At 37.3% G+C, this 25,900-nt stretch overlaps 1 protein-coding gene across 2 annotated transcripts in view; it reads right to left on the bottom strand.

The window, feature by feature from the left end:
* Positions 1-25,900, bottom strand: part of SCAF4 (SR-related CTD associated factor 4) — a 48,487-nt gene that overhangs the window by 9,819 nt on the left and 12,768 nt on the right. Inside the window, exons 4-20 of one of the 2 annotated variants that reach the window (XM_065650625.1) lie at positions 25,037-25,198; positions 22,610-22,745; positions 19,941-20,080; positions 19,212-19,388; positions 18,762-18,862; positions 18,211-18,258; positions 16,972-17,080; positions 16,459-16,626; positions 15,166-15,251; positions 13,083-13,273; positions 11,171-11,271; positions 10,008-10,121; positions 9,077-9,233; positions 6,849-7,003; positions 753-915; positions 539-619; positions 252-440 (exon numbers count right to left, since the gene is read on the bottom strand). In XM_065650625.1, coding sequence (XP_065506697.1) covers positions 252-440; positions 539-619; positions 753-915; positions 6,849-7,003; positions 9,077-9,233; positions 10,008-10,121; positions 11,171-11,271; positions 13,083-13,273; positions 15,166-15,251; positions 16,459-16,626; positions 16,972-17,080; positions 18,211-18,258; positions 18,762-18,862; positions 19,212-19,388; positions 19,941-20,080; positions 22,610-22,745; positions 25,037-25,198 — 2,278 coding nt within the window. The remainder of the gene's footprint in view (positions 1-251; positions 441-538; positions 620-752; positions 916-6,848; positions 7,004-9,076; positions 9,234-10,007; positions 10,122-11,170; positions 11,272-13,082; positions 13,274-15,165; positions 15,252-16,458; positions 16,627-16,971; positions 17,081-18,210; positions 18,259-18,761; positions 18,863-19,211; positions 19,389-19,940; positions 20,081-22,609; positions 22,746-25,036; positions 25,199-25,900) is intronic. The other variant, XM_065650634.1, reaches the window with a different exon arrangement.

Below are 25,900 nucleotides of genomic sequence, written 5' to 3'. Positions count from 1 at the left end.
TTTGTAACATAAACGTCACAGCCTTTTTGTTTCTTCAGAAAACAGACCTTTGATAATAAAAATTACTGCTCCTTCTGTGCAAAATCCAGCCTCTAAAAATTATTTAAAAACCAAAACAAGGGCATAAATTTCAAAAAGTTAGGAAAATCTGCTTTACTTTCTCATGAACTGTAAGTCAGCAGTAAAGTCAAAATCATATTTTTAAATTCAGGGAACAATAAACTGAAGAATTTATACAAAAATGAACTTACCAAGAAGTGGAACACCTTGGGTGACAGGAGCAGGTACATTAGTAGGTGCTACAGGAGGTGGAACAGTCGCATATATTTTGGAATTATTGGTAGTTTCAGCATTCCCCCGGGATCCAGAAACCACTGTTGGGATGGGATTTCCTACGGATGAATCTTTTGTAGTGTCTTCACTTACACCAGTTGCTGTAGCTAAGAAACAACGCATTGACATATTACAAAAAAGTCAGCTTTTCCGCTTGCACGACACCTTCCTTCCACTGCTGCCTGCCCAAGATTTAAACACTTACAATTTGGGATGTTTACTGCTGGAGTGTGAGGAACTGATACTGGAGGAGTTATAGGTGGTGGTGGTCCAGGAGGAAGAAATCCTATGAAAAGGTAGACATCAACACTGAGTATCACTTTATCAAAACATACTTGTGCAGTTTATATAGCAGATGCTTTTATTTGCCATATAGTTTCAAAAAAGGACTTAGTATTCCTAAAATTATACACATATACCTGGGGGTAAATGCATCGGGTTGAAACCAGGCCGTAAAAATGGAGGTGGTGGAGGTGGTGGCACTCCAGGAGCAAATCCAGGAGGTGGGATTCCTAAAGGTGCTGTGAAAGCAGGTGGTTGGAGTGCACCAACCACAGGAGGACCTGATGGATGTGGTGGAACCTAAGAAAAAAGAAAGGGGAAAAATGTTACCTCAAGACTGAATATTGAGCTATTTCTTATTCAACTGTGGACTGCTGTTTTCTGTGCTTGTCCATCAAAACAAGAAGATTTAAGCTAGCTTAAATTACTCTGCAACAAGATGATTTACATAACTGATCTAATTAGCAGTCCAAAAAGTCCTACAACTTAAAATATGAACATTGATCTTGTTTGTCTTTGTTCTTAAAGAAAAAAAAAATCTCTGTGGTAAATCAATATTAATGCATGCTGGTAGCTCATCTAAATATACCCTTTACACAGTAGCTGGAATTAATTTTACCATCCAGCATGATACACTATAATGCACACAGCTTTGGAGCAATTAAAAAACCTTTTCTTTTTTCATTTTTGCTGCCTGAGTTTGTACATTAGAGTGACTACTGTTTCCTTATTAATTTATTTTTTATTATTATGATTTATATCAAGCTTCAAATGAAAACTGATTTAAATTAAGTTGGTCCCTAGACTCATATTTATGAGCTTACTATAAAAACTACATTAAATGTGTGGAAATCAAAAGGAAGAAAGTCTAATCAAGATATGCTCTGCATTTAAAATTGATTTATTAAAGCAAAGAAGAGCTGCGTACTCAAGTGATCGTAACTGACACCTCCATGACCATCAAAGTTTAAGAACTACTCCACTAAGACCCTTCATAACTCCTCTTTTATTTCTAGAGTAAAGAAGGAAAAGCTTTTACTCTTATATTCTCAGCACTGAAAGAAGTGGCACTAAGCCAAACTAAGAAAAATATTCTCCTTAAACCTGGAGAAAATGCTAAAGCTGCCAAGCACCTGATACGACTTCAAACTTCTGTTCCAAGTTCTTTACCAATGGCCAGGTTAACGAGCTGAGGCACATTAAAACTTGTACTATTAGAATTTTAAGAAAAATTAATTACAATAGGCTTTAATTCATTAGGCTTTAGTGTAGACCACCACTTTTTATTGTTAAGTTTTAAATTGGATATTTATTGCTTTATAATGACCTGCTGATTAGGTCCTGGCTTGAAGTTCAGCTAACTGAGCAGGATAGCTAACTGAGCAGGATGTGAGAAACCACTGGATGTGACATGAGAAATTGCCAGACAGGACAGGTAACAATGTGTGAAGCTGACAGATGTTACAGATGGCACCGTGAGGGATGACTGGATTCTGCAGGTGGTTAAGAGGGTGTTATGTGAACAACAGCCAAACTTCAGCGAGAAGCAGAAAGGAGGCACTGGGGACCTCCTGGGGACTAGGACCTTGCAAGGCCAACAGTGCACAGGTAAGCATTTCTAAGAGCACCATATAAGGCCAAGACTACCTACATGTACATTAACTTGGAGCAACGCAAGAGGTGCTGCCATTAATCACAGTTAAAGCTTTAGAAAAAGTACTCCAAAACCACAGTAACCTAATTTAGTAGGTATTTTTGTTTGTTTTGCAGGGCATTCCTTCAAAGCACAATGACAAAATTAGCTAGACATAGCGACAGACCCGCTGACTGCAGTAATGTTCTGTGAAGCAAGTGTTAATGTACAGTGTGTATGCAGCAGAAGGAATTGAGGACGGGTACCAAGAAGGCTAAAAGGTTTATAAAAGAGGGGAAACTTCCTGAATGCTGTCAGTCCTTAAGTAGTTAAAAGCTGCGAAAACTGTGGATGAAGCATGTGTACACTATGGCTTGAGAAGGTATAACGACTAGTAAAATCTTACGATGGAAGTAGAAGGAACATCAAAGGAAGATGGTTTAGGTATGTATTAGAGGATATTCATACCTAATTATCCAAGCTTAACTGCCGTATTTAATTTTTTCTAAAAAGTTAACCTAATGCATAATTGTAAGTAACACATTAAAACCTTCCCTTTAAGCAGAAAGAAAAAAGGAAAGCCATAAAAATCTGTGCATAAATGTCAAAACATCTAATTTAAAATACAATTCGAAGTGTAAAGTTTCCCTGTATGTTAAAGAGATGGAACTAATGAGATACCAAACACAGAGGACTGGTGAACAGTTTCAAAATAATGGCTAATGAATTGGATGAAACAAAATAACAAAAATGCTACTGGGAAGACCTTTTATTAATGGGGAGACAAATATTAGGGAAACCTCATATTTTACTAGCAACATTGGAAAGTAGAGTAACTAACCTCTCAATAGCTATAATGCAGACTACCAGGTGCATTTCAATGAACACTTCTTGGGGTCTGGCGTGTGTCCAGGTACAAATATTTCACCTATCAGATTGACACTTGAAGGAGAATCATTGGCCCTGTGAACTAAAGGAGCACAGTGTACCTACAGTGCTCCAAGACAAGTAAATATATATTTAAGTGTACCGGCAGGAAGACTGCCTTTTTCAACAGGAAGGGTATGGGACGGATATTGGACCAATGCACAACTCCCACATCTAGTTAGAGGGAGAAGGAGCATGTAGGACTGAGAAATAAATCAGCACATTTAGGAGGTACACACTCAACTTGGACTATGGCTTCTGGCTGAAATCCCATTAAATGAAGAAAAGGGACTTTGGGGTGCATTGGGAAATTTAGAGAAAGAGTGGTCACAGCAATGCTCCTGGACTTCAATGTATAGCCCTGGCAAAGTCAGAGCCATGGTTCACAGTAACAGAATGGCAGTTTTGGCAGGGTAACACCAAGCTTTGCCAAGAGAATGGAGCACCAATTGCCCCAAACCTCCTCAACGAATGAGCAACACAAGTAGTATCACAAGTGCTGTTAACTGAAACTGACTCTTAATAACCAGGAAATAGACTTAAGTTGGTCTTGGACACTGCAATATGACTTAAAAATTAACACAGACCTACCCTCAGAGCGGACCACTGAGATGCATTACTCAGACCTGCAGGAGTGGGACCAGATTCAGCAACAGCTCAGAGATCTGAATCTATAGGCAAGAAAAGGGCTCACTCCAGTAGCACAACACAAGTATTCCATCTATCTTGCCAACAACTCAGGTCCCTGTGCCTGAGAAGACGCTGTGTGCACTACTGAGGCCAAAGAACCAGACTTAGCTACGCAGGCTGTCACTCTTAGAAGGACATTATGGATCTAAAGTGCCTTAGTACATAAACGTTGCATTCATGGGTCCAGGTGATACTGGCAGTAACAAGAGGTCAGTCTGCAGTTAGTTACACTGCTCACAGGTCACGTCCAGCAGAGCAGGGCTCCATCCCTACATGTCTAGCCCCCACAGAGGGGGCAGCACAGAAGGCCCATTCAGGTTCTACCAGAGAAAGCAGTGATGCAGCTCCTTCCCATCCTACCTTTAAGCATGGGATTGTTAGGGTTGTGGGCAGATCACAAAGCTGCTGACGAGGCCCTGACCTAAAGTTAAGCTTCAAGAGAAAGGGCATTATGGGCATGAGAAGCTACTGGACACACCATGAGAAACTGCCAGACATGACAGCTAACAACGTGAGAAGCTGACAAGTTACAGATAGTGGCATGAGGGATGGCTGGATTTTGCAGGTGGTTTACAGGGTGCTTTGTGAACAATAGCCAAACTTCATGGATAACCAGAAAGGAGCACTGGGGACCTTACAGGGAAAAGGACCTCCCTTGTGAGGCCAACAGTACATAAGTAACCACATACAGGATTACCAGACGAGGACAATATTATTTAGGTAATCTGATCATAAATAGCAAATCTAGGTAGGGATGCAGCAAAACTAGCACCAATACAGAAAAAAATTATTAGGGGAAAATTATACTTGGGAGGAGATTGCAGTGGAGAAAGGGAAGAGAAAGCCCAACAAAAAGGAAGGTCAAGAAGTGAGAAAAGAGAGAGTACGTTATGCGAATCGTGCAGTCAAAGCTGTATGCATAAAGCCTGTTCTGCCATACCACACGCATCCACGCTGCTTCTCCAGTCAGTGGGAGCAGGCTGGGCAGGGGCTTTCCATGGCTAACAGGGGAGCAGCCAGCCAGCCAGCGCACCCTGGTATCACTGTACTGATGCCCGTTTCAGGCTGGACAGCACGAGCAGCTACCCAGCACTCCTAACAACCTCCCCACCTCTTACAGTCCCAAACACTAAAGCCAAATACAAATGAAAGCAGTTCTGCTTGTATCACAGGACAAAAAAGCATCAGCTAATTAAAAAGCAGTGGTACTCTACAAAGTTATTTAAACAAAAGAAGTGGAATATAATGAGCTTTTTCCTTCAGGTATTCAGTCACATTTGCATATTGCAAAACATATTACTTTTACTACTACCACCACTAACATCATCACACCTGAACTTAATTTGTAAATTTTAAGAACTATTTACAAATTATTAAACTACTGTAATTTTATGGCCAGGGAAGATAACTGAATTGGTCAAGTATAAGCATAAAAAAAGGTCATAGCAAAACCAAAGATAATGACTTAATACAGTTCTCTGATCCTGGCCTGAACTTGTGAAGATAAAAGTAAAAAATTGAAGCTGATGAGGCTGAGACAAGCAATCAGCACACTCAACATATTCTGAAACTGGTTGGTTTTTTCTTCACACGTTCTTTTTCAGCACAGATTTAAGGAAAATAAACAAAATCACTACGATTTAATACAGTTAATGGTTACTAAAACTCTCTGAAATTAGAACTTTGACTTACATGTTCATTTACTAATAACACCTTACAGCATTTCAGGAATTCTGTGTCAAAACAACACAAAATTAAACATGCTATATTCTCAAATCACGTAACTGGCTAAATGATATATGTCTCCAAATAATTTGAGTTCTTGATCTTTTCTGAGCGTCTGCCATATTGTAGTTCATAAATCACATTTTCTCAAGACGCAAAATAGTTTTATTCACACTTCCTCCTATTTGGGAGAAGATATACTACTATTTTAACAGTGACAAGAAAGAAACTATTACTGTAAAAGTAGTACCACATCTGTCAGTATGTAAAGCTAAAAGAAAACAGATTATAAAACACTGGAGGGAATAATTATTATTACATGCTACTTAAACTAATGGTAAAATTTCAGAGTGTTCTTTTAATGAGTGAACACACAACATCAGCTTTGACTAAAGAACCATTATAACAACAAAGGAAGAGTATGAAAATTTTTATATTAAATTCCCAAAGGCTGTTCAAAGAGAGTATACACAATATGAACAAACATGAAAGCAATATGCATATTTTAGAAGGTCTATAGCTTATTAAAGCCAACAGTGAGGAAAATTAATTACGAAACCAGAAAAAAAAAAAAGCAATCGTAAAACTGAGAGGATGCAATTCAGCTCGTTAATAAAAATAATCTACTGCAGTAATTTATCCGGGCCTGGGAGGACAGCTATTAGAAGTACAGTTCTACAATACTTCAAATAAAGATCTGGCAGACACGCACATACACTCTGCCTACATTAGCACTAGAGCAGCAATGAGGTTTTGGAGTAAATCCTCCATCATTCCCACTAACCACGTGCTGACTCAGTTCCCAGGGCTGTTCTGGTACATGCAAACTACATCCCTTTTCAGGGAAATCAAACCAGACACTCTGCTCTTGCCGGGCACAAAACATGCTCCAAACCATAACAGGTTCATTTTTTTTTTTCCCTCAGTCTTCCATTGCCACTGTGGCTTAGCAGAAAAAAAAAAAAAAGTTCTATGAGACTGTATTGCTCTTCTACGTGAAGAGGCTCAAATCATGGATTTCAGGTGCATACTTGATTTATGGCACAGCAAAGTTATCTTCATAAATCAACAGCATAGCCAGTCTGCAACAGGAGTATTTTTAACCCAGAACAACATGACAGACACACATACACAAAATCAACTAGTTACTGTTCATCATATTTCCTCCTCCTCTTTAATTTACTTATTGCCATACTCAATTATTATTTAAAGTAAGTTTTTGTTTAAATATCCAGAGCAAACGAGAAGCAACTCTCACCTGTGGAGGAGGTACTGTTATTGGTGCAGGCATGGGAACAGGAATTGGAACAGGTAAAGCTTTAGGTATAGGTGACACTGGTTCATTATGTGTAGCTTCTGCACCTCCATTTTGAGCTACTTCATTTTCAGACTTCTTGGGAATCCCCTTCCACTCTAAACAAAAAAAAACCAAACATATACGTATCAGCTCAGTAGAAGTGCACAAGTAGTCAAGCACTGCCATGTAAAATAACCGTGCTTTGCGATGTTTACAAAAAATGATGTAATTGAAAATATTCAGATGAGAAGCACAGAGCTAAGATGCATTTAAACATATATCTGATAATAAAATTTGCAAATTACTTTAAATGCAGTACAGCAAACCACTAAAACATAGCAGTAAATTTATTCCTTTCTTTAGTCATTCAACAATTTTTTGCACTGAAGGCATTTATCCATGCCCAGGACTCTGAAACACATTATCTGTAACAAAAACAGTGAGGTTGTTTTGGGACGAGCTTTCAACAGAGTAATTCTATTGCTCTCAAGCAAGAAGGCAGCAGCTTTTTCACTACTTTGAGAAGTCATTTCTGAAGAACCAACATTTTCAAGTCTTGAACAAGGAAAAGAACAATATAACAATGAAGAAGACAAGCAAATTAAGGGAAACATCAAACTCTATTTACAGAAGAAATATGGCTCCTATTATGGCTCCTATTGTTTGTCAGAAATTGCTGGGAAAAGCGAGTGAAGCAGAAAAAAGGAATCGGTGAAGACGCACTATGGGAAGGAGAAAAGCATTGAGAAGACTGCACCACACTTAGGTTATGTTTATCATTCATTAGACTTTTTGTTTCAAATGCACGCTCAATTTATTTTTGTGTTTTTATCAGGGATACTACTATTTAAAATAACCACACCCTACTTAGGGCAAATTGGAAAGACAAAACCCTGAAATAATGTTTCAATAACTATTAATAGACAGCACATTACACAATGATTAAAACCAACACAGTAGTCTAGAGCACTAATTCAAAGAACTTAAGGCAATTTCAATTTTTAAGTACTGCATTCATTTAATATTACTTTTAAAATCACAATGGCCAGCACGCTAGCAACTTTATATTGATTTGAAGCTGCTGATTGAGACCGCATCTGGAATATTGTGTCCAGTTCTGGGCCCCTCAGTTCAGGAAGGACAGAGAACTGCTGGAGAGAGTCCAGCGCAGGGCAACAAAGATGATGAAGGGAGTGGAGCATCTCCCTTATGAGGAAAGGCTGAGGGAGCTGGGTCTCTTTAGCTTGGAGAAGAGGAGACTGAGGGGTGACCTCATTAATGTTTATAAATGTGTAAAGGGTGAGTGTCACGAGGATGGAGCCAGGCTCTTCTCGGTGACAACCAATGATAGGACAAGGGGCAATGGGTATAAACTAGAACACAGGAGTTTCCATTTAAATTTGAGAAGAAACTTCTTCTCAGTGAGGGTGATGGAGCACTGGAACAGGCTGCCCACCCAGGGAGGTTGTGGAATCTCCTTCTCTGGAGACATTCAAAACCCGCCTGGATGCCTTCCTGTGTAACCTCATCTGGGTGTTCCTGCTCCGGCGGGGGGATGGGACTAGATGATCTTTCGAGGTCCCTTCCAATCCCTAACATTCTGTGATTCTGTGATTATAATGGGTAGCATTTTCTTAATACATAATAATATTTTCACTGTTTGCATACAAAATAACACAAATTCTATTAGGTCCCTATAAATGCAAGATTTGCTAAGGGAACTGAAAATGTCACAAGTGAGAAAACTATAGGCACTTTTTTCAGAAATTATAAAGTTGCTGTCTGCTCAGCTGCTACACAAGTACTCCTAAGTCAGGCTCGTTTGCTAGTGGTGTCTCACACAAACAAGGGGTGGAGGACCAGGCTGGCTCTGGGACAAACAAGCACAACACACTTGCATCATGCGTTGCCACCAAGGGCAACCACCAGCACAGCTGACAGGTCACCTGGTAACCAGGTGTGTTTTTAGCCCAGCCTCTCATAACACAGCTGCACAATTCCTGATGAGGGATTGTCCTTAACGGCTTACAAACTCCCTCCAATCTACAGGTTGTACATGATACACTTCTCAGCCATTTCAAGGATTTTATGTGCACCTCAGAGTCATGAAAGTCAGCCACACCAACTTCAGCACACCAGCACAAAGGAGAATTTTTTAAAAAGCATCTAAAGATGTAGCAATACTTTACCCGGACAAAGAGTTTCGTTGTCCAACATTCCTCCTTCACAGAAACTTTCAAGATCTTCAGGTTTTACTTTGTCCCATGGTATGTAAGTAACACCTAATTCTACATCCCAATACTGCTTATAATCTGGCTTTATTCCTTTATTCAAAGCCCATGCAATCTTGGGGGAAACAAAAATACATGTAGTCAGTAAAATGCTTCCACTTTAATGGATTCAATATTTACTTCTCAAAAACAGCATTAACACTTGAGGCTAAAAAGCTAAAAGAATACTCTAACAGTGAGAAAAATAGGTTAGTTACAAAACTCTGAAATAAGAGGGGTTTTTAAAGCAGACTTAGTTCTTATTTCTTGGTTTGACTCTTGCACAAAATAAAAATGTATAAATATAAAAATATAAATGAATTATGTATAAATATAAATAATAAATAAATGAAAAAGATAAAGGCATTTTCTTCAAATGTTCCCCCATCACTAAAATTAATTCTATTTCCCTTTAGAGGACAGTGTCACAGTCTAATATGATGTTCTACAAAAGGAAGAATTTCACTAATGAATGTGTTGTCCCTTATTTATTAGTACTCTTTGTAGGATAAGAATATATAATATTCTAATATAACTCAGTTATAAGACAAATAGCCAGCAACAAGAAAAACATAGTTACAGTCCACTGTAGTGACTAAAAGGGCACCATTTAATGTGGTTAAATAGACAATTATTGGCAATCTTTCAAGGAAACAGATACAAGTCCCACTAGTCACATTACAAAACAGGATGAATACATCAAGTAAACAGTGGTCCATTCACATAAATTAACAGAATACCATATCCAGAATACATAAAAGTCTAAAATACCCCAAGGCCTAGAATAGATGAAAAGGGATTACGGTGGTTACAGTAACTTTAGAACAGCTTGACATTTTCCAAGAAGTACCTTTATAGATTTCTGATTGACTTTGAAGTTTCCTCGGCTCAGTTTTTGCAGGGCACGGTAAGCATCTTGTCTGTGAACCATTACGATATAGGCACATCCTCTAGGGGGTATCATCTGTTTGTATTTTCAGAAAAAAAAAAAAAGAAGAGAAGATTTTTTTGGCACATTAACAAAGTAATGACAACATACAAGTCTTCGATTACAATACGCTGGAACATCAGCAAGTGTTTCAAAAAGGACTATGGCAGTATGAAAGAGAATGTTAGTTTAGAGGCTCATATAGCCAGTATCTTCTGGAAACACAAATTTCTAGCAAATTAAAAGCAACTTCTTATGTGGAAAGTTTTAAACACTGCTCCGTGTGAGAATATGGACAACTGTTGTATATTTAGTATTTTAAAACTGTTAAACAGTAGTGTTCATGTAAATGTTGTGGTCTGGCAATTAGTTACTTTGTTAGAAGAAACAAGACACTCTAATACCCCACTTCATTCCATATACAACAAGCAGCCAGCTGCACCTCCACGTTCTGTTTTATTTGCAGTTTTGTAATAATTTTTATTATTTGTAATGCATTTGAGAAAAAACTTCATCTTGTTTTACAAAATTTGGGAATAGGAAGAAAATTACAGTCACTCTTTTTTGGTTTGCTTGTTTAAATTAAATTTTATAGCTACTGGAAGAGCTGTCACTTGTAGAGAAAAATATCCTTAAATACAACAGTGTAACAATAGTTGTCCATGTTTATGACCAAAATGAGAGAAGAGAAACAGGCAAAAGAGATAAGAACACACGCTGAGAGTCCACACAAAATGGAGCAGAGAAGGAAGTCAGTAGCACAGCATGAAATTCTGTACCCATCTCAACAGCCCTTTCTCATTCGATTCTCTCCAAAGCATGATTTTTATGAAAATGGGATAATCTTCTGTATTATCCCTAAGAGCATTTTTAAACTGTAAGAAACTAAAGCAACTACCCTCTTGTTTTTCTACAAAGTGGCCAAATGAATTGAGTTTAAAAGTTAGAAAACAAAATCATGTAGGAAATGAGAGCTCTTGACTCTTCCGAATGTATCAACAATAAAGCTGTCTTAAAACAGTCTGAAAAGTCTTTTTGTAACCAGGACATATCAAAGTAGCTTACATCGCACCATTTATACTTACATTTATTGATTCAATTGGGCCAAACTCCTCCAAAAGACTTCCAACATCCTGTTGAGTTGTCCTTTTGTCAAGTTGTCCTACCCAAAGCGTAGTACTACAAACTACGAAGATTTAATGCAGATTGTAAGAGCACTTGGAAATACACGTTTCACAAACCACAGTGTCGAAACAGTTATTTTAAAAGTCAGTTATTCAAATGAAGAAAACAGCCAATATTAAAATTAATATTTTATTAATTAGAAGTTTTTGACAGAAGTATCTTTTTCTTGCCTCCCTGGAGCTGCGTTAACATTTAACCACAGCGACTACATCAGAATTGTTGTTAGAATGCCCTCACTAAGAAGCTCTCTAGTTAACTTAATATTGAAGTGACCTGCAACTACTGATGATCGTGAGCTCTGCAAATCATCATAAAAAGGAAAGATATGCTTCGCTGCTAGCAATGCACCATGAAATATCCCAACACATGCCGTGGATATTTCGCAACAAGGTAACTCACTTAGTATGAAATCCAAGCTAGAGGCCACCATCACAAGTGATGGATGGTACTTACTGGCAAGATGATAATTGTTTATGGTGATACACCCACTACTAGCAAGATTTACCTCCACAATGCGGCAGCAATTCAACTACAATGAGCAACCAAACTTTTAACATCTTTAGTGACCTACTCAATGCCATTTTCTCTACAGTTAAGTGAAAAATTGACACAAGCTTTTTCTTTCAGGAAAGAGTAACCAACGTGCTTACCTTGCTTTGTGCTTCAAGGTAATAAAACATACTCATCTATGTTTTCCCCACTAACTGATATAAAACTGCAAACCTAAAAAGCATTATGTGACAGAATCTGGGAGAGATGTTGGGAAAAGTGTATCCTGCACCACTGCCAGTTAGCTTTTAATGAACAGCTACTAAGTCTTTGCAGTCCTTTTAGACTAATGGTATTGTAATTCACAAGGTTTTGGCTAGATAAAACTCTCCAGTTTTTATTCCTCTTATATAAAAAAGAACATTCTCATTTTACTTGATGGCTCCAGAGAGGATTCCACACTCCCCAGGAATACTCAGAAGACAACTACTACATTTTGTCTATAAACAGAGGCAAAGCCAGGATTATTTCAGAAATCCGAAGATTAGCCTGTGTATTTTCCAGGTCAAAGCTCCCCTCCAGGTTTGAGAGACATACAACATTGAATAATTAAAAAAATTGTAATAATGTGCTCAACTTCTTGGTGCTCAATCTGCTTTACCTTATATGTCTTGAAGGAAGGAAATGAAAAACACAGTGTTTCAGCTTTTTCTTCCCTCATTTTACAGCCAAAATTTTTCTGACTTGGAGATATTCCAAAAATACCAAATTGTCTACTATGAGTAAAGGAAGTACAAGGATGTGTGGTGAATTTAATTCTTACCAGCTTTACAACAGTTCAGAGAATAAATCGCAGTACAGTTTACTTTTATTCTGTTTGGATGAGTCTTGGAACCCACATCAAATAGCATTAAAACCAAGAAAAAGGAACAAAAAAACCCAACAACAACAAAAAACCCCCACCACACACCAGGTTAAGAGCTGTCTTCTGGGATATTCTAAGCAGATATCATACACTGAAGGTAAGTAGACATGTCAAAATTAAATTTAAGAAAAATTCTAATAGATAGAAGAAGTGTATTTCTTTGACATTTACATTTTTCCTAAAATAACTGTTTGTCTTCTTAGTATTCCATTTTACATAGGTATGGTATCTACCACAATATCTTCAACTACACAGGACTCTAAAATTCATTAAAGAAAATACTGGACAAAGACAAAAAAATTCCATGTATGAACTTGGAAGATGCTGAGCATCCGAAAAAATGGTGTTATAGGAATTTGCAGAGTTACATCAACAATAAAGAGAAAGCATAAACTTACCACTAACAGTTTCTGACTTGATCTGAGGAAGGCCTTTTGACCTGCGTTCTCTCTCCCTCTCACGTTCACGTCTTTCTTGTGACCGAGACTTAGGAGAGTGTCGGCGTCTATCCCTGGACCGAGATCGAGATCGACGATGACGTGACCTTCGAGATCGGGAGCCAGATCTTGATCGTCTCCTTTTAGGTGACCTAGTTTAAACCAACAGCCATTTATGTTCAATCTTTCTGACCCAGACATTGACAGATAACTATTTCAGATATCTATTTAAAGAATCAGAGAAGAGTTCAATAAATAAAAAAATAAATAAATCCAAGTTCATTCACATGCATTTAGGACTAGAATAAATTATTACAGTAGCTTATTAATGCACTAAAAGTTCATTATTTTTCAATTTCTTATATTAATTTTGTATTGAAGTTTACTATCAAGACTATGTCCACATTAACACACAAAAAATTGCATCAGCTTAAATGAGGAAAATGTTCATTACTTTTACAAAAGAATGGCTAAAAAAAGAGATTAAAAATAAATTCTGCCAGTGAAACTGTATCTTACATCATGTTCAAGTTTTAAATCACTCAAGGTCTGGAACACAGAGTAAACCTTCAAAGAAGTCATATGAAAATTGGCACAGGAAAAGACTCGTAACTAAGTAGATAGCTTGGCTTTAATACTGCAGCCAGATTTGTTAGTCAGCTCAGACATGAGTAATACTGCCTCTGTGATCAGCAAAGTCCCATAGTACATTGGATCACAGATTTCCTTAAGAAAGATGTCTTTAGAGCACAGACAAAATAACACTATCATAGAATCACAGAATCGTTTTGGTTGGAAGAGACCCTCAAGATCACTGAGTCCAACCATAACCTAACTCTAGCACTAAACCATGTCCCTAAGAACCTCATCTAAACACCTCTTAAATACCTCCAGAGATGGTGACTCAGTCACTTCCCTGGGCAGCCTGTTCCAATGCCTGACAACCCTTTCCATGAAGATATTTTTTCTAATATCCAATCTAAACCTCTCCTGGCACAACTGGAGGCCATTTCCTCTCATCCTATCACTTGCTACTTGGGAGAAGAGACCACCACCCTCCATGCTACGACCTCCTTTCAGGCAGTTGTAGACAGTGACAAGGTCTCCCCTCAGCCTCCTTTTCTCCAGGCTGAATAGCCCCAGTTCCCTCAGCTGCTCCTCATCAGACTTGTGCTCCAGGTCCCTCACCAGCTCCGTTGCCCTTCTCTGAACTCTCTCCAGCACCTCACCTTTCTTGTAGTGAGAGGCTTCCCTAAAATTTGCTCAGTATTGACAGGCATAGAAGTTACACTCTACCAATAAGAGAGAGCTGTATAGATACCCAGTTTTCCTTAGAAGGTATATGGCTTTCAGGGGTTCACAAGTCTTAGGAGTCACTAATCGGTTTCTCATTACCACTGCACTGAAGAACATACAACATTTAGCTGTGTTTAAACACAACTCCCCTCAGAGATAAGATGTTGAAAGGGTCTCTTTTTTTTTTTCCTCTTTTCCAGAAGGGGAATTCAAGTAAAGTCCTTGACAGTTTTGACTGTACCAAGAAATTTCACTAGTGTTGTCCACACAGAGATTAATACACAGACAGTAACTTCTTGTAATTAATCCTTAGATTAAATTGAAATGGACTCTTTTGCTAAATGTGTCTTTTGTCATAGAATCCAACTTGTACAGCACAACTGGGCACTTAAAAGAAATGACCTCAAAGGAAGCACAGTGAGCAGGGCACCCAGGAAGTCAACTCAAAATGGAGGTAACAGGACTATGTCCTAAGGCATTGAAAATGAGCTCCATCAACAGTTCAAGTCACCTCACCTCTCAGCTATTTACTGTCATGTCAGTTAGAAATTACCACTCCCACAGTGGATTTGGCAGCACAGCAAAAGATTCTCTGAGCTCCAGATAATCAGCATAACTCTCCTCAGTAGTTGTACAGAATTAGTAAAGCATTTTCAAGTCTCTGGACATGACACACTTAGTTCTTCATGTTAAAATCCAATACTTCATATAATATGTACCCTCACTAAAAGAACTTTCACTAATTTACCTTGATGCAGATCTAGATCTTGACTTCCTGCTGTCAGAAACATGTCGTTTTCCCTCTTGAATAGGTGGCTGCTCCACTTCCATATCCTAAAATATTAAGTTGACTGGTGTTACGGGCAAGAAGCACAAGCATTTTATTTCGTTTTATGCCTAGACTAAATTACATAACAGCATGAAAATTCTACTGAATATTCACATACGTGAAATTAAAATGTAATAAAACTCTCTTCAAAAGCTTCACCACCACTTTGTGGTCACTAATAAGGAGACAGTCCAGTAATAAATGAACATAATACAACTACTGCAAAAACATAATAAAAGTAATTTACACAAAATTCTCATTTTCAATTTGCAAACTATTGTTTTCCCACATTTTAGTCAATTTCGGCACCGCATACGTCTCCACAGAATATCATGATATTCCTTAAAGTCAGTCAGTGGATCTTGTTCTGTCATCAAAATCACAGAAAAGTAAGGTCTACTAAACTTTTCTCCAAGATGTTATAGGAAAGTAGTTTAAGCCATATATATAAGCAAATTACAATACCATAAATTGGAAGAATGAAGCACTAAGTCATCAAAACGACACATAAAATGCAAGAATTTGCTTTAAAAAACCCCAGTAAGTTCCACAGTTCTTCCTTCCTACCCCAAATCCTCTACAGCTTCCCACTCTAGAACACACTGTGTCGTGCCTAAACTTTAGTTTTCACGATGCAATCCTGACAGGGAACATCCAAACAGTCTCTCAGAACGTACTGATTTAAAAGAATTCAAGACTAAAAAACTGATTACCAACATCCTCCAAAATCTTAGGAACAAGAAAGAAGTGTTTACCTACACTTGGATTTTTTACAAACTTTTACAGACTTCTGAGTTTATTTCCACTATATTAACAATCTACCAGGCCCTTAAAAACTGAAGTTTCCAGACGGTTTATCTCCAGAGTGAGATTGCACTGTTAGAATTCCATGGAACAAAATATTCCTGCAGCATGATGGGGACAGGAAAGGGAGGATGAGGAAAAGTGAGAAGTGGAAGGACAAAATGCAATCCAAAGTCTTTCACAAAAGGAGAGTTAAAGCATATGTATGCTGGGTTTGCTACACTTCTGAAATATCAGACTTGTCGTGTAGCACTGCAGCTATCCAACTTTTTCTCAGACAAGTTACCCTCACAGTCATCCCTTTCCATAGTTAGCATGAAATTTCTTCTCCTGAACAAATTACACAGGTTTGAGAAAGACATGTATTAGAGCATTTAAGTTAGTTTGTTTACTGCAAGGAGTCCTCACCTGCTGATGTGGTTTCTGCATGTGTGATTCACTCTGTACTGGAAAAGGAGACTGAAAAGTTTGCTGCACAGGTGCTGTTGGTGGAATCACAGGCTGAGCCATGGGTGGGAACTGAGGGGTAGGCAGGAGGCCAAAACCTGGCATTTGCCCGTTAGGAGGAAGCGGAACCTTGGGAGAAGAAAAAACACAAAACCTTTCAGTTAGGAAAAAAAATGCACTAGTGTTCCCAGTTTGCTTAAGTAAAATTGTATCCCTGCTCCAAAGTCACAATACAAGAGCAGAAGCCCAAGACAGATGAAGTAGCTCAAGTGTTTAGGCATATAAAATAGAAATCTTGTTCTTCAAAACTTGACCAGAACAGAGAACAAAAATGTTTCCTGGGAAAGCCAGAGGGCTAAGCCATATTCACTCTTCATTAAGAGGAACATCACTTCCTTATTTCTGCACCAAAGAAAGGAACAAAAGATAGAAAACATAACACAACAGAGGGACAAGGGAAAACCCTGAAGTTACCTGGTGACGCATTGGATCCTGCTGCATTCCCATCATCCGCTGCTGAAAAGGATCCATATTTGGGATTTGAGGAAATACTGTCTGTTGTACACCTTCTGCTGGAAACCCACTAAAACCAGTAATATTTTGGTGAGACCAGTCAGTAGATACACAGATTTTTTGCCTTTATTTTATATATTTCTATGTACATTTACACATTCTTGTTTCAAATTTAGACAGAAAAATTATCTTTATTATGATTCCATTTCCTCTCTAAAAAATGAAAACAAAAAACGGAGAAAGAGTGGCTTCCTTATCTTTTCTCCACTGTAAGAGTACTTCTTCAACATTTAAAGAAATGCTACATAAAGGTTTACGCCTCTCTTCTCTCTGTACTTATATGATCTTTCTAAAGATATCGGTCTATGGAAATTTTCCATGAGGGTTGTGTGCCTTAGGCTAACTTTCTTCCTCTCCAGTTCCTCTTTTGGGAACAAAATAAGCAAGCTTTTTCCTCAATGAAAATAAATTGGTCATACTTTTGCTAGAAAAAAACCCTTTAGTTTGGGAGGAATTTAGGGCAGAGGAGAAAGGATTACAGTAATGTCATTCTTGATTCAACACACAGAATGGACAGTGCTCAGGGAAATAATGAGGTCTGTGCATTTAACAGGGCCTGTTTACAGGATGCGGTTTGTGTAAGAAACTGAACAGGATTTCAGGAAGATAAAGGAATTTCATGGTGACGTGAAATGGAACTTTGTAGTATTTTAAGACACAGGTGCCATACAATTCTTAGATGATTCTGGGCAGATCAGTTTTTCATATAGAGTATTACTGATTTTGTGTGCCCAAAATGAGACTACTGGAATTCAGTCTTCAGAGGCATCTTACATAATGTAAAGGAATAAGGACAGAGGCTTTGAAGTGCTGCAAACAGAACATTAATATGCTGAAAAGCCTAGTCCAATGATCTCTAGTTGTGCATACACAAGCGGCGTATATGTTCGACCTACCTCTTCTTTCTGTACACCATGAGTTCCATCTGTATTACAGGGAAAACACTACTGATTTACTTAAAAGGCATTTTAATTAGGTAATACTTGTGGAACATTAAATTGCTCAAGGTGATAAACACAGTAAGAGAGCTAACGACAAAGTTAGTGATCCTGTTTTTGAGAGCAGGGTTTGGATGGCATATACAGAGAGTAAGACATGGGGCCACATACTGAAGCAGGGAAAAAAGAAATATTGACTAACCCAGGTATTGAGCACCATCCAGCCTGTGCACTGAATGAGAGAGGGGTCCTGTGGAAAAAACTAGTATGTGATCATGTAATTTAAGACTTTATCATAATGCATATCAAAAGGGAAACAGGAGTCTGAGTTAGTTTGCATGGGTATTTAATGCTTGAGAATTTAAAGATGCAAAGCCAATTTAAATGTTTTAAATAGCTAAAACTATCACGATGTTTGGAAAAGCATCTTGTCCCCAGCCAGCAAAGCAATCCAGCTGATTACTAACAATGCCCTGATACACTTAGTTGTACAATAAAAACATGGAACTCATCTTGAAAACAAAACTAAGCTTTTCTCGACAGAGCACATCCTCAATCGATGTAACATGCCAAATCTACACCAGATCACCAAAACAAAACAAAACACCCGAAGCTGTTAAAGTTGTTAATAGTGCTTTAACTTCGGACTATTAACAGTTAAGCACTGAATTAACTTGGAATTTTAATCAGCTTTCTAGCCTAAATATTTTTTAGAACAAAGATTTGTGAATTTTATTATGACACAAAACTTACAAAGCTGGCTGAGAAACTGAAGGAGAAGGAGCTGAATCTTCTTTCTTTGAATCTTCCACTGCTTCTGGTTCATCATCATAGTCAAACCGATCCAGCAATTTCTGAAAGAAATTACACCATTTTTTCTGTATGTTACAGAACTGGCAGCCAAAACATCCTTATTATCGAAGTCTTACTACATATCTAAGAGTTCTAGAAGTAAAGACAAGGTTAGAATCAGAAAAGAAAAATCTATATTCTAATGCAGAATCAGAAAGTACCCAAAAGCAGTTTTGTTCAGCTTTATAAAATGCAAAGACTATAAAAATAGGAAGCCAACCTCCAAAGGGAAAGAGAAGTAATGAAATTTGTATCGTTCTAATCCTAGCAAGCAGAGGACATTGAGGCATCCATCCATCAGTCTTCTGCTGAATTGAAGAAGTTAAAGATGAAGAGCAAATGAAGACTTACTTTGTCAAATGATGTTTTTTGCTCAGGTGGTGGGAAAGCAGCTTTCTGTTCTGGTGCTTGTGCCGCTGTAGTTTTCAACTGAGCAGTAATAGCTTGAACCTGAGCCATCACAGTGTTATCTATGACTGGTGACTGGGGTTTTTGAGGCTGTTGAAAAGTCTGAAGAATTTGCTGAAGCTACAAAAACATATATAGTATTAAATATTCACTCTTCTATAAACACATAGTATTGCAAGAGTTGTAGGATATAAATTTTACATCAAACCAGAATATGGCACAAGATGAACATGACCAACAACCTGACGGAACTATGAAGAACTTTCAGCAAGATCAAATGTCATTTTTAAATACTTCAGTGGCAAAATTCAGCAGATCCCAAGATTCCAGTATTCAGGCCTTTCAACACTGTGAATCTTTAAGTGGACCGAACAATAAAACTCAACATTTTGTTTGATATATTCTGCCTGTTCTTGAAACTTGGTACCTGCGTCAATTCAGAACTAATTATTTAGGAATATATAACTGAATTTTCCGCCAATACCATAATTACAGCATAGAAGGGTCACCAATCATTCAAATACTGACTTTAACTCTGACAAATTTTCCACTGAACACTTTACAGAGGCTTTTTATTTTGCTTCAAGTAAAAGCTGTTGCTTCCATTATTTTTCCCCCCTCCATTTAACATGAAAACTAAAGTTAGAAGGGAACCAAATACAAACAGCTTACCTGCTGTCCTTGTGTTGTTTGAAACAACTGAGCTACAGCTGCAAAGGCATCAGAACTGGGCAACTGTGGCACAGTAGGTACTGAGTTAGCAGTAACTTGAGGGGGCTCTGAAGGAACCTTTGCTGGAGGGGGTGGCGAACCTGAGTTTCATAGGAATTGAGAAAGTGCTACATTACTCCACGTTCATGTTCCTCTTCAGTGCATACATCTACCTCCTCGAAACAACTATCTACAATGCTCTATTTAAGTCCTACCTAAACTACCTCAATTGCATATTTGATTCATTTTGCCTTTAACTGCTCCATTCACTGCTCATATCTGCAAATTATACTCACTTAAGAGGAAAAAAAAAAAAGAAAAATGGCCTGAAAGCTAGTCTAGCATGCTATTTTAGACCACAACTCAATGTTTACAACTGTGCAATTTATAAAAGCTAAGAGAAAAACTATTACTCAAACAGTGTAAAGCAATGTGTATCAATACACTTAAAACGCTAGTTCTGGTTACAAAGTTCTGACTCATTCTTTTGGATGAATATTTCAAATCAATCATCTACTGTAGGAGTAGTTACATTTATACAGTGCTAAAATTACATATGGCCCTTTGAAGGCAACCGCGAGGCTGATGTGGCCCCCCGTGAAAATGAGTTTGACACCCTTGATCTACTAGTTCATTTTAAGAGCAGTTGAGTTTCTCTTAATATTTTCTATTTTCTAGCAGTAACTGAACTTTTGCTGAAATGGCTGGGAACAATTAAAGGTTTAAGAAAATTATTTCACAAGCAGCTTTTTCTTTGATAAGGTTTATTCACATGCCACTTTTGCATAGGCACAAGCCAAACCTGCATTTGATAAATAAATCCTACCATAAAAATAATCTTACTAATTTGTCCAGGAAAAGACTCCAATCTCCTCTGAGCTTTAATGAAACTGAGATCACATTTTAAGACATGCTATTAGCTTTGTTTACACATGCAGCCTTCCCATTCTCTTTGCTTTTTTTTAATAAACATTTTGCCAGTACAAAGTAAACAAGCAGTAATACCATCTACTCCTACGTTCTGTGAGGAAGCAAGTATTATTTAGCAAATAGATTTTAATGGACTACTATAAAACTGTACAAGGAGAGACAGTTAAAAAACCCCCACAGAGCTAAGTATTTTTAGTTTGAGACACTAAGCAAATAAGTTTGCCTCACAACACCAACTTGTTTAAAGCCATTCATATGTTTGCAGTTTAAATAACTGCTGTGTTGACATACAGCAAGCAGAGACAAGCATGTGGAATAATATTCTCCCAGAAGTCAGATGCTACACAAAAATACTGCAAAAAGATACATGAATGTTTTTAAATATAAATTAACTCCCAAATTATTTCCTGTATATATTCAGAAGGATATTTGCTTGCTCAAGGGAGAAAATTTGCATTTCACTCTCTCTCTTGTTTCGGCTAAACAGAATTTGTAGCATTATGAACTAAACAGATCTTATTTCACATAATGCATTAATGTATTTATTATTATTCATTAGCATATTTATTTCAGGGCCAAATTATCCCCTTTGGTGCATCTGAATAATCTCACTGAAACCAGTAATTCTGTACATGAAAATCTATGCATAACGCATCCAATCTGTTCGCTATTAGTGATGAGACAAAGATGGAAAAATTGTGCCACTCATCTGTCATATCAGAATGAATCTGTATAGCCAGCAGTCTGCACCCAAGCTCAGATGCTAAGACATTCCGTCTCCTGCCATGTTTATAAAACATGTCAATAGGATACACCTTCCAAAACACTGCTGGAGACAATTTCACTTCTATTGCACATTGTTATTTTGTTGTCTGTAATCACACCTCACTCCATCACATTTTTTTGCCAGTCCTACTCCAACGTACACAAGTACAATAAATAATGAGGTTACCCAAGTTAAGTCCGAAATATAGAGTGCAAACTCAAAAAGAAGGCCCTCCAGAGAAAGAGAGAATTGTGGCATGCATATTCTCATCTACAATTCAGTAACCTCGCTACCAGCTTTTTATGTGGCATAAAATAGGTCAGTGAAAAATACTATGGGCAGGTCGTCATTATTTTATTCTTTAAGTCACTGGTTTTCAACCAGTACTGTCAAGCATAAATCTACTGTTCAACAATTTGGATTTGAAACACCAGTTAAAATGTTTCGGGGTTGCATACTGAAAGAGACTGACAGCTGTTGCTTTTGGATACTAAGTTAACTCAAAGAAAGATGAAGCTCTTCAGATGTAAGACCACGCTTCACTTATCCAGATTCTAACATTAAAAAAATGACATCAGAATTCTAAAATTGAGAAACAATAGAAAAATATTTCAGACCAAAAGGAAAAAAAAGAAGTTTTTTTTAAGAGGGGACACTGAAGTCACCTGTAAGTAAAGTGTGCACATATGTATGTACATATGCATACACGATATAAATTTCAGACGTTTTGCAGATAAGCATTCACATTCTGATCACTTCTGAAGTACAGTATCAGCATTTATTTAGAATGAGCTTAGCTGCTCCAGATAATTGTGAAAACAAAGTTGAGTTTATTAATATGCAACTGTTGAAATTAATAGTAGGAGCTTTCATGTGAAAGCAAGCCAGCTATTATCATTCCGCCTTTTAAAAGAATTTACAATGTCATTCATACCTTCATTATTAGCAGCATTTTCTGTCACTGCTGCAGTGGCACTAGTTCCTGCTGCCATATCCAGAAGCGGTTGAATTATTTCAATTTTAAATACTCCATTTTTCTGCCAAAGGTTCAGGACACGGACTATTTTACTCTGTTGAAACAAAAGCAAGTATCAATGCTAAATGCATCTTTCTTAATTCAAAAACTGCAAATTTATCTTTCATATGTTGAAAAGAAAGGTTTGAACAGTACAGGAGTTTAACATAATAAGGCATACCTATTTAACAACCCCTGTTTTGTCACATAGGTCAGCAAGACCTTTTACACGGCAAAGATAAAAACTGCCAATTTATTTTACTATCTGCTTTAACAAAAAGCGACTTGTGCAATTTTTCTAAAACTGTTCTGGCCAGTCAGAAAAACCGGGTTTGATATACAATGGAGAAAGTCACATCAACCCCATAATTTCTTCACAGGTGGTCATAAAGGGGTGAAACAAACAACAAATGCAACAATAAAGATAGAAAATGAAGATAAGCAAGAAAACCCTAATGAAGAGAGGGGCAATTAGACCATAAAACACTAGAACAAAGCTTTAAAGTTAGATAGAAGATTATTTGCTTGAATTTTTTTCTATTAACCCAACCAATTCTGTGTTGACACCAGAAAACCAAACTCCATCATTAATCAAAAGATCAGGAAAGAAAGTGGAAAACATTCTAACTGATCACTGCAGAAAGATTAAAGTAGAACCTCTGATTGTCAGCTGTTATTTTAAGCTTGTTTCTTTTTTTAACATTAAGAACAAGGAAGCTTTCAGGAACAAGCTGGAAATTAGTCTTTCCTTCTTTAGCCCAGTATTTAATAATAATATCTAACTAGATGCACTGCTTACATGCAAGCAGGTAAAAGTCAGAATACATGTTATATTGCCATGCCTGTCATTTTTGTATAGTCATCTAACTTGGACGCATACATGTTTTAAGTAGTTTTTACTTCTAACGTAAGTGCTAAGAATGAATCTATTCTGTTCCTTCTTGTTTCAACAATAAAATGCCTTACTGTGAGGCAGTTATATACACCCATGCAAATCCACCTATACTTTCATAAGATAAGTAATTAAAGAATTTCACTAAATGTTTTCTACAATATGATCAATTAGCGAGAAACCTTAAAATGGCTATTTTAAAATAAGATTTTGTCTGAAAACCAGTTAACTCTAAAACAGCACATTTTTTGGCTTTGAGTACTCTCTCTCTCCAGAAGACTTAAAAATAATATGAAGGCCAAAAAATGAATAATTTTAATACTTCTTCTCAATCACATATTAATCTTACAGAAAGGCTGTTAAAAAAAAAAGTAGCACAATTTTCTTTGGATATCAACCATAGTTGTTGTCTATTTGCAGATCAGGTTTTTTGTTTAGGTACTGGAAATTCATTACGGCAAGCACGTTTAAACAGTATCATTCCCCTAGTGGAAAGCATCTTAACTATTTTAGCAGTGAGGTATGAGGTAGTACCATAAAGGAGAGGATAGTATAATTCATTTAGATGAACAAAATGGTAGCCACAGAGACAGACAGAAGAAGGGAACTGCTCTATTTCACCTGGGTATGAACCCAGAAGCTCCAGAATATCAGATTCAAGGCCTAAAGGTCTAAATGTTCCACACATTAGAAAACTAACAGAGCATCAAAGCCTTTGAAAAGCTTAGTCAGAAAGTTAGGGGAAAAGTCAGAATAAGAGTATTTTGCTCTTACGTTACAATTACAAAAAAGAACGAGTAGGCAATTTTCTGGAAACCAACTGGCAACTTCTAAAACACACTTATCTTGGGAGTCTTTTGAAATTGTCCTGACAGAGGGCATAAAAGCCATCTTCCGTTGGTAGCAACCTGGAACATCATGAATTCAGGATACTTTCTGAGACTGTTCTGTCAGCAAGTACAGCAAAACTAAGAAAAACAAGGCCTTAAACCAGTCCTGACAATGGAGAGCAGCAATGAAAGTCTCAAGTATGGGATTTGTAAAGACTGAAGAAATCAGCATGATGATTTTCTTAGAAAATATTTAGGAGTGGAACCTTCATTGCCTAAAACACCAGAGATTTTCCTATAACACTTTCTTTTTGTAGGTGACACCACCTTCCACAGTAAGTATTCCTGAAGGAGTCTGAAGAAGAAAAGTTTTGGCATAGTCACACACTGTTGAAGTGTCTGCATAAGCAAAACAAAACTGGTGAAGTTAGGCAAAATAAATATTTCAACTAGAACTTTCATTTAACTATCACTTTTGATAATCTTTCTCAGCATGTTTTACCATTTCATAGAATAACATTCACTACCAGGGACACAATCACCAAATTAGCTTTCACATAAGTGGAAACACCAAGGTAGCACTGTTATCAATTCACAACAACACTGGAGAAATTATAGTTGTACCTTGTCTTCAGATGGACAGAGATACAAATACTGGAATGTGGCAGTAATATTCTTAGAGAATCTTGGCCCAAAAACATCTTTGTCTGTTCCAAACTGGTGACGAGACTGACGAACAATAGAGTCAATAACGTACAATCCAGGGACCTTATATTCCGGTTTGCACTGAAAACATAAAAATAATTTTCTATTATGCAGAGATACTGACAAGGTAACATGCATTCACCTTAGATCCTTACAGGAAATCTATACTTAGTATACCTGGGTAGGAAAAAAAACCCAGTTAATTTGTTTTCATTTGTTTTATGTAGAATTATTTTAGTGCTTTATTTTCACTTTGTTCATAGAAACAGAAAAGAAAGGAGAAAAACGTGTCTTCGCATTTGTGACAGAGTAAATACACCTGGATATCTTGAAGCAGCCTTCGTCTTCTCAATCACTGCTTTTAAAGTACCTTTAGCTTGACAACATGTGACAACAGGTCTACTACATTACAGTACAGACTGCCACAACTCTGCTATCAAGCTCCCTCACACTCAGTGCACTGAAACTACCTCCATCAACTCTGTTCTCCAGAATTTAATGCAAAGTCCTTCTCTTTGGAGGTCTCTGAAGGACTTTGAAAAAGAGTATTTCTCTTGTTCACTCAGAGGAACTTTCTTTAGGCAGCATGACAGTTCTGCTTTAGTATTACATTCTAGCCTGTTGTTCTATATGCCTAGGCAAGCATGAAAACTGTATTTTCTGAAAATACGCATTAGCCAGTGAAAATTAATTTGAAGTTGAGTACCTCCAGTTTCGTCCCCAGCTGCTGGGTAGAGGAGAAAGGAGGAATTTCACTTTTTTTTTCCCCTCCTCCTCTTAATG

This window comes from Caloenas nicobarica, chromosome 1, assembly GCF_036013445.1.
Source record: "Caloenas nicobarica isolate bCalNic1 chromosome 1, bCalNic1.hap1, whole genome shotgun sequence".
Lineage (NCBI taxonomy): Eukaryota > Metazoa > Chordata > Aves > Columbiformes > Columbidae > Caloenas > Caloenas nicobarica.
The sequence above is the reverse complement of the archived record's forward strand: the minus strand, read 5'-3'. Positions and strand labels throughout refer to the sequence as shown.